The sequence below is a fragment of the Bactrocera latifrons genome, unplaced genomic scaffold (assembly GCF_001853355.1).
Source record: "Bactrocera latifrons isolate USDA-ARS-PBARC rearing strain unplaced genomic scaffold, ASM185335v1 scaffold_252, whole genome shotgun sequence".
NCBI lineage: Eukaryota > Metazoa > Arthropoda > Insecta > Diptera > Tephritidae > Bactrocera > Bactrocera latifrons.
The window spans coordinates 348,384-357,419 of NW_017536097.1; the positions used below are offsets into that span (position 1 = coordinate 348,384).

Below are 9,036 nucleotides of genomic sequence, written 5' to 3' on the forward strand. Positions count from 1 at the left end.
GGCTATAATCGCGTGTATGTATATTTACGTTTGAAGAACTTGAGGAAAAATAAAATAGCAAAACTTACTAACAACAAACACATAGAAATTTCGGATTTTGCTTTGACCAAAGTAATTATTTGCTTGTGTATATTTCCTATACATAAAAAGCTGGAATAAAAATTAGTTTTCCGCCTTTAAATATTCATCGGCAAATCGAGAATATGCGGGAAGTTGTCAGAGATAATTTCTTAAAAGCTTTTTTGACTACAGCAATAACATAAGAACAATTCAAGAAATATTTCGACAAAACGACTAATTGGCTGGCAAATACCACGCATATAAACTATTATCCGTATTTTCAWGGTACATCCAAATGCGAGTTGCACTATTGTCTCCAAGAATTCGCTTTAAATAATTTTCACCTTGAACAGCACTTAAAAGAAAAAGTAAATAATCGGGATTAAAGTCAATGCATCAATAACGTTGGACGGAATCTATAAATAATTGCCAGCAATTTGTTTCATGACCGTGTGAATGAATGAATGAATGGATGTTTGTAAGTTTGTAAATTTGACAAAGTGATGACGTCTTTCACACCATTATGTGGCCTCTTACGTCAACTGCAACAATGGGTGAAATATTTGCTTCTTCTTAGATATGACAGTCGAGCTAAGGTAAGGTGCAACAAGACATAGCAAGTAAAGTTCATTTTAATGCAATTTGGCTATTAAACACAGTATTTTCCCCCTTCGATCATTTGAAAGATTTTCCATTTTCATAATCGCTCTCATAATACCGGCGATGGGCCGGGTGGCGACGTTGACGAATTTTCGATAATTATATAATATCCGATATTCGAAGGAATATTTTTTTGAAAACAAATAAGAAATGTGAGAACCTACACATTAAAAATTGACAAAGTATTGAATTGAAATGGATAAATTCGGATCGGCTTTGACAGTTTAGGCATTCTTCTTGTTTGGTCTGAAGGCATTCAGTCAGTTAATATTTAACATATGCATACACTTATGGACAAAATAATAGCTAGCTAATAATAGCAAATAATAGTTTAGCTAGTACTGTTTTGCGATGAAATGGTTATATTTTTACGATAAAGGGGAATGAGAACTTCTCATTGAGAAGAGCGTCAGTATCAACAACTTGCATTATTATTTTGTTAATTTTACCTTTGAGTGACAAGTTATCATTGCTTCAGTGAATTGTGTTGGCCAATAAGATAGGTGTAAGTAGTTAATATTTAAAACAAATAAGTGGTTATTTCGAAATACTTTTCTTATCAAATTATTTATAATTTTTTATTCCTTCGAACATCATAAACTGAAAAGAAGAAATTTCTTAGAACGTAGAGCCTCGATTGGTAACAAAAATTGCATGATGAAGGGAAAACGTTGAAATATAATGCAAATCTTTTTAGGCGATCGGTAAACTTTGTAACCAAAAACTGAATAGGAAATTTTTGGTCCTCCATGAAAAACTGGTCTGATTGATGATCGCCACATACTTCTCATGGCAAAATAGGACCCTGTTGCGACTTCACGACAAATCGCAGCTGAAGTTGGTTAGCTCGCAGACAATTCGTTGTCGATTAGTGAATCAGTGTATAAAGCCAAAATAATTCCACTTCTACGAAGGCTCCACATACAGAAGTGAAAAGCTTTTCCCGCTGAACATAAAAATTGGTGCGGCCCCACCGGAGATAGAAAGTGGCGAAATATTTTAGTCAGTGATGAATTTAAGATGAATATTTACGGAAATTATTGTAAAATAACTGTTCGCCGGCCTAAAAGAAAGCATTTGATACAGAGATCATGTACACCACAAAGCCAATTAAACATGCGAGCGGACACATATAGCTCTGGGAATGTTTCTTCAGGCAAGGCGTTGGTCGTTTATTTTGGTTAAAGGACGCAATGAAAGCCTTTGAGTTCAGAGATATTTGGGAAAACGTTGTGATATCATATGCTGAAGAAAAAAAAAAAAATGCCGCTGAGATGCTGTTATCAACAAGATGGGTCGCTAAAATATATAGCGAGGTTGCTATCTGAGGGATTCAAGGTTGCAAATGTGACCGGTATGCAATGGCCAGGCCTCAATTCCCTGATTTCAACGCGATTGAGAACTTGTGGAGTGGCCTTAAGAATAGATAGGCAGCCGTTAAATTTTAAAATAAAGAGCAATTGTGGCGGAAAGCAAAGGAATTTTCGGATGATACTCCATTAGATACCGGCTAAAAACTAATTTAATCCATGCCGAATAGAACTGAAAACCCACGGAGGATATACAGATTATTAGAAATCTGTGGACGGAATAGAGGATAACTAAAATTTTGTTGTTTTTATTTAGAAAATAAATATTGTACACTTAATATTTTGATCAATGCTATTTCTTGTTTTGGAAAATATTATATTTCAGTTTTAACATTCTGATCGAAAATTTCCGACATATTTACRTTTAATAAAGTAAAGTAAAGCTATAACTAAAACAAAACTGCTTTAATTGCAAATATTTCAAAATTATAACGTAAAACTGTTTACACCTATTATTTTGTCCATGAGTGTATAAGCTTTTGTTGGTAGTGTTCTGCTACTCTGTGTGCACTCCGCCTACTAATGCACAATGTGCATACGTTGGGGCATTTACAATGTTTGTGTAATGTACGCATGTGCAACATTTTGCATCTTCATTCTGCAAGCGTGACTAACATTGCGGAATTGTCATTCACAAAAGCGTTGGCTTAGCTGCGAGATGTCAAACTGAGATGTTTGCTTATGAACTACATACAAACACCTGAGGGTATGTAGACTTTGCGAATACTTGCAATTATGAATATGCATAGATCATTTTTATTTGCAAGTTTTAAGTTTTTTGCGCCACTATCTTTCCTTTTGAATTTTTCAGAATTTTCGGTTGTGTTTCATGTCGGCATCTTTGGTTAGATGTTGTTCTGACGACGATGCAGTGTACATACATACATAAATAATACATAAACGTACCAACCGTTGTTTAATACAAATGTATGTATGTATGTATATATGTATATTAAAGCAGCTATGTAAAAATGTGTATGAGCATAAATAATAGTGACATTTCTCGGCGGTGAACATCTGTTCCTTTACAAAATATTTTTATATCTTCACTTTTAGTGCGTTGGTATGTGAAACAACAACAACCATATATTCGCGGCTTTTCTCTTTCTTGATGCAATGGTGGCTTATTACGATTCCGTTAAAACTTTAGCTTCTTCTTTGGGTTTTGYCTTTCCAAACTTGCCGCAACACATTATGTATATACATTTTTTACCTGGCGAAGAGTTTGAAAGCATGCTGAACACTGACATCAAAGATGCGTATCTTGAAGTGTTAAAAATCTGTTTGGGCAATTAAACGAATTAATGTAGTGAACCACTGGACAAATTTAACAAACAGCTATTTTGTCCATGTGTCTGCCACGGGCCAATTGACTAACTCAGACGTTTACACACATGTGTAAGATATATATACATATATAACTCAATATGYGTACTTATTTCATAATGATATATTTATAAAGCGACCTGATTTTCATTTACATTTTAATATTTGAGTTGTGAAGCTAAWAATACTTGAATATGCAAGGGAGTGAGTCACTGGAAACCCAATGCGGATCTACGCAGGAACTAATTGAAATTATATGGGCTTTATGTGACGGAAATTTGAAATTATTTAAATTAATTTTGCATTATATTGACAATAACATATAAAAAATGGGTTAGATATGGACGGTTTGTTGCCATTTTGACACTCTCATCCCTACTGGAAAAAYATTGCGACAGAATAAATCCATCTATTGGAAAAATAATTGATTTCTTTTTACTAGACCCTATATATGTACATATGTATGTACGTATGTCGTTGAAGAGTTTAATATCCGTCGTGAATTTGGCACACCAATGAGGTCTCAATGCAATTTGGAACGATCGTTCATAATTATGTAGGAATAATAACACGCTCAGCCTGAGTCCTAAGATCGGTTAACACGAGCAAATTGCTTACTTTGTTTTACAACGGGCTACACCACATTTGTGTATCCTCCAGTCAAACCTTTCTAATTTGACGCCTTAGCCAATATTCAATGAAAAATAATTATTCTCATACTGATTCRTACATAGAAACAGTTATGTATGTAAAGGCATACTCCGTATAAAAAGCGTACAGTAAAAAATGGTGAGTTAGAGACAGTAATTAGCCAATRTAATTAAAATTATTTGTAAACTGACCCTGGTTCGATGGGTTGTTGTGGACCGTGCATTCCGCCGGTTTGGTGCTGACTCGTCATTTTGCCATATGGCATAGCGCACAGGTCYTGCGTTGGCACCAGCCATGAGTGTGTGAAGGGTCCAGCCGCCACACCGGGCATGCTCAGCGAACCCATACCTGACATGTGATTTCCAGGATGTCCGGGCGTAGGCTGCCGCTGGTAACCAGCATAATCCATTGCAACAGCTTGATAGGGCAACATGACGAATGMTGATAAATTAGTTCTTTTAATAAATGGTACTTTGAACCGATGAAACCGTATAATAATTATAAGCTTTATGACTGCGTCAATACGAAAATGTATGTGAACACTATTGCTTCAGGTAAAAACATACATATATGAACACCTCATATGTATGTATTTAATATTATGGCACCCTTATCACGCTGTTAAAGACGAATTTAGTAATATTACGCAATTTTTTTTTTAAATCGTATATTTTGTGCGTTTTAACCACGTTTTCAATCACATATATTTTAACAATTTCTATGTGCATGTTCTTTCATCCATGCATACACGTTTGTGGCACGTTCCAATTCATTGCATTCTTAATATTGATCACGAATAAACAAATTCTATATTTTATGAACTTGTTAAATGTTACATCAAACAATTATTATTATATACTATTTTTAATAATTTCACTTTCATTTAAACACTCACACTAAACACTGTGCGTATCATTTAAAATTTTCACTGAAATATTTTAACTATAGTTGTGGGAGGCGGTCTAATTTACAATGAGGAAACRTATGAAGGTTATCGGCTGGCGTTAGTGTGGCCTTCCGGTTGGCACATGCGAATTTGTGTCTGACGAATTCGGCATATTCGGATTAGTAATTCCAATTGAATCCTACCGAGTCCGTGCACGGACCGTACGCGACGTGCGTTCAGATGACTTTGAGTTTTATTGGCCGCGTACCGAACGGTCCACATCAACTGCACGTTCAAATACGTTTTTGTACGTTACGTGCGTACTTAATGGCAACACGTTGTGCGGTGTATGCCTTGTCTATAATTGTGATATCTCCGCCAAGTCCCGTATGCCCGGAGAGGCTGGTGCAGGGATGTTTACGTGTGAGTGCCGAACGCCGAATGGGATCTGGCTAGCAATTGTGGTCAACAATTACACGTAGTTGGCGATTGCCACTATGCATGACTGGGGTTGATTATCTACTACCACCCGCCATTGTCCACCGGTCACTACTCCAACACTTGCACTCTATGTTGAAAAATCTGATTATGGTCACACCACACCGTTGTGATACCGTTGCAAAAGAAAGTGATGTAGAMTGGCACTGGCACAGTTTAGTTAGTATGCGCGCTGGTGCAATACCGAAAACGACAAAAGGAAGTGTACGAGTATAAAACGTACGCAGTATGACTTGGCGACTATACACACAGTGCGTCCGAAGTTGGCGACGAGTACGTGCAGAATAATTCAACGATGTATTCACGTTCAAAATAAAACCAAAAGACACGAAAATCTGGCCATGCCTATGGAGGTTAGGCAAGCTATGTAAATGTATACCTATGTCCATATATACGCAAGTACGTACATACATATATACATACCTTATTATGTGTTGTGTGATGAAGGCATAGTGCCTTGGAGAGCGCGCAGTTTGAAGCAAAGAGAGGAACAGAAGATAGAGCGTACCATTGCGGGGGTTGAAATAGAGGTTTTTGTCCGCTCAGCTCGAATGGTATGAATTTATACTTTTATATCCATATGTATGTATGTATTTATTTTTAAAAATAGTTGAGCGTTATATCGGTATTTATTTGCAATAATACCCGATAAATAATCGGAATTGTCTTAATTTATTAAAAACTTGGATGCTAGAAATACCATATTTGTTGTAACTTAAATAGTACTGCATAAGGGTGTTTGGATGATATATTGGAAAAGGACGAAGAGTGTCAACTTATGTTGCGGAATGTGAAATTTACTTCAACTCTGTTGCTATATTTCATTGTCTATATCCTTTCAATTACTGCTAATTGTAATATTTCGTGAAAACGAGAAGGAAGTTTCGAAGAATGTAGAATTTTGCAGTGAAATGTGTGAAAGCTTTTGCGTAAACGCGGATTGAATTGTTGAACATGTGAATCGCGTCCTATCACATTATATTGAACTACGTGCATACGTACAAATGTGTATATATTTATATGTATGTATTTACCAACCTACGAACCGTCTTTGTCCATTTATATGAAAGCAGTTARGGGAAAAGTTGCGCATGTTTTCGAATCTGAATATGTGTGGGCGCTGTCGTGCACCTGACTAGCTGCTCGGTCATGTACTCGCTGTACCAGTAGCATTTTAAGCAGTTGCACGCTCTGCTCGTCATTCCTATTTGAAGAAGATGCACGTCCGTTTTTTACCCTCTCTTTTGTCTACGGCCATAACTACCGCGCAAGACTCTCAAGTCTATATCTTCGCACATACAGTATGAGACATTACATTACGCTGTATCTCTTTCTCTTTCTGTTGCTGTTGTTGGTCATGTGCTGCGTTGAGCGTAAATGGGCGGGACGTGACTGCCGTTGGTTGGATCTACATTGAGCGCATACAAAATGAGCCATACAATCAGAGCTACACATATACATACATCCATATCTATTTACAAATTTTTAACATGCAACTAAACATAAGTATTCAAATGGGTTCTGTGAGGTGAAATTACGGTTTGTTATACATAAGGATTTTTTATTTAGCAGAAGAACGTGTACTAGAGAACTGTTGGTGTATCTACGCAATGCTCATAGTATCTTTTATACCTTTTTTATGTGCCCTCAGTATTAGTGCTTGGGATATGAATACTTATACATATAAATTGTATACGTCTTATATACATTTCAAGGAAGAAACCATTTAGTGTTGCCATCCCGCTTCGACCTCAGTTGGTACACGCCCGACAAACCAACATTTTTACTTCAGTTTCTTTTTTGGCAGTTACGTGAGCGAAAATTTTTGTCGCTTTGTAGCAGTACTCGAGTTATATACAAACAATTCGAGGTATAATAGGCTGGCACGCACGACAATTAGTCGGCTACTTTTACATTTGGTCAWGTTACTGTGGTTACTTAGTATTCACACAGTTCCATATATGAAAAAGGCTCTTTTTCAGTTACTTCACTTATTGCTGTCTCGCTTTGTTCAGTTGCATTATTGATATTTTGTTGTTTTTATGACTTTGCGACACATACACGTATTAAGTTCATACTGCATTCGYGTTTGTTTAACACACATATATGCACATACCCATTCATAGAAATTTATATATTTAACTTTATATTTGTATGCAAAGCACTGCATGGATAAACAGTGGAAAAAACAGTGAGGCACAGRAAAAGGGCTCCAAGGCAAGAGATCGTGTAAATTAGATCGGAAGAAATGCGATATCTTTTTTCGGAAGGATAAATATTGTGGTATCTTTGCTTTTTTGTCATCTTAGGTCAATTGTCTGAAAGTTTGAATGTCAGCTTTCCTGGAGGAATTGTTTGTCAAGTAAAAATGTGGGAAAATTTTTGCAAAATGACATTATTAGTAGCTCCAGAATAGTATTTGGCATATCCTTTAATATGCTTACAATTAATGATCAACAGATATCAGCGAACTGAAATTCTCTGCTTGATTATAAAGAGTGGATTCGAATAACAATAATAATAGAAATAWCAGCATTAAACTGATACCACCAAATACAATTTTTAACTTATCGAGGGAGAACTGTATAAATCTACACATTTTTAACATGTTCATACATACACATGTACACATATATACACATATACATTCCTATGTACATACATATGTATAGCTTTGGTATATAAGGTGTTTACAGTCCTTTGAATTGTACATATTTACATACACACGTCACGTCCCTTATATTCTCGCATACGCGTATGCATTTATRTAAAGAGTTATATATGCGTGCCTCCGTATGTATGTATATGCCGCACACACATGGCTATATGTGAATATTTAAGCAAATACAGATCCCATCGAAACTCTTTTAACGTTCGTATTTACTATTTTGATGGGCATGTTGTGACTAAAATTCCAAATAGTATTTTGTTAACRATTGCAATTTTATACCACGTATAGATATCGTCTTTCTATTAAAAGCGTACAATAATTCAATTATTGAGAAAGTAGCCATGACAAAGAWATAAAACGATTTATTATTTCTGGATCATTTGGTTTACTTTCCATTACCGAAGAGCTATTTTTTGGATTATGAGTTTACTTTTTAAATAAGTGATTTTCTTTYAACTAATTAATTTACAAAGTCTACTACACATATTTTTCGAAAAAACTAATGTAAATACAGTGTAATCCATTTATAATGGACTCGCTTAAGATGGAAACTCTGTTATTATGTACCGCTTTGTCAAGTCCSAGTTCAAACATATGTAAAAACCTCGGTTAAAATAGATTCGGTTATAACGGACTCCGGTTATAATAGACATTAAAATCGGATTTTGTCCATTATAACCGAAGCTTTCAAAATCAAATTTCAAAACAAAGTTGGCAATCAGTTGGCAAAGCAAAATTTTGTACTTCCCCGAATTCGATCAAGAGACACAATCAGTCTCTGATTCTAAGTCAAAGAAGGCAAACCACTTCTGCGGTGGGCTGAAAGTGACGTTCGTTGGCTTTTCATTGAGAGTTGTTAATTTTAAGAAAAATGTCGGAAAAAAATAAAAAACGAGCATTTACATTGCATGAAA

General features: G+C 35.6%; 1 protein-coding gene across 4 annotated transcripts in view; it reads right to left on the reverse strand.

The window, feature by feature from the left end:
* LOC108969454 (protein trachealess) overlaps positions 1 to 9,036 on the reverse strand; it is a 36,844-nt gene that overhangs the window by 8,657 nt on the left and 19,151 nt on the right. Inside the window, exon 1 of one of the 4 annotated variants that reach the window (XM_018934176.1) lies at positions 4,259 to 5,719. The exons of 2 other annotated variants lie outside the window; for them this stretch is intronic. In XM_018934176.1, the coding sequence (XP_018789721.1) occupies positions 4,259 to 4,500 (242 nt within the window). In that variant the 5' untranslated portion in view covers positions 4,501 to 5,719. Of the gene's footprint in view, positions 1 to 4,258; positions 5,720 to 9,036 lie in introns of those variants that run through there. One more of the 4 variants, XM_018934177.1, reaches the window with a different exon arrangement.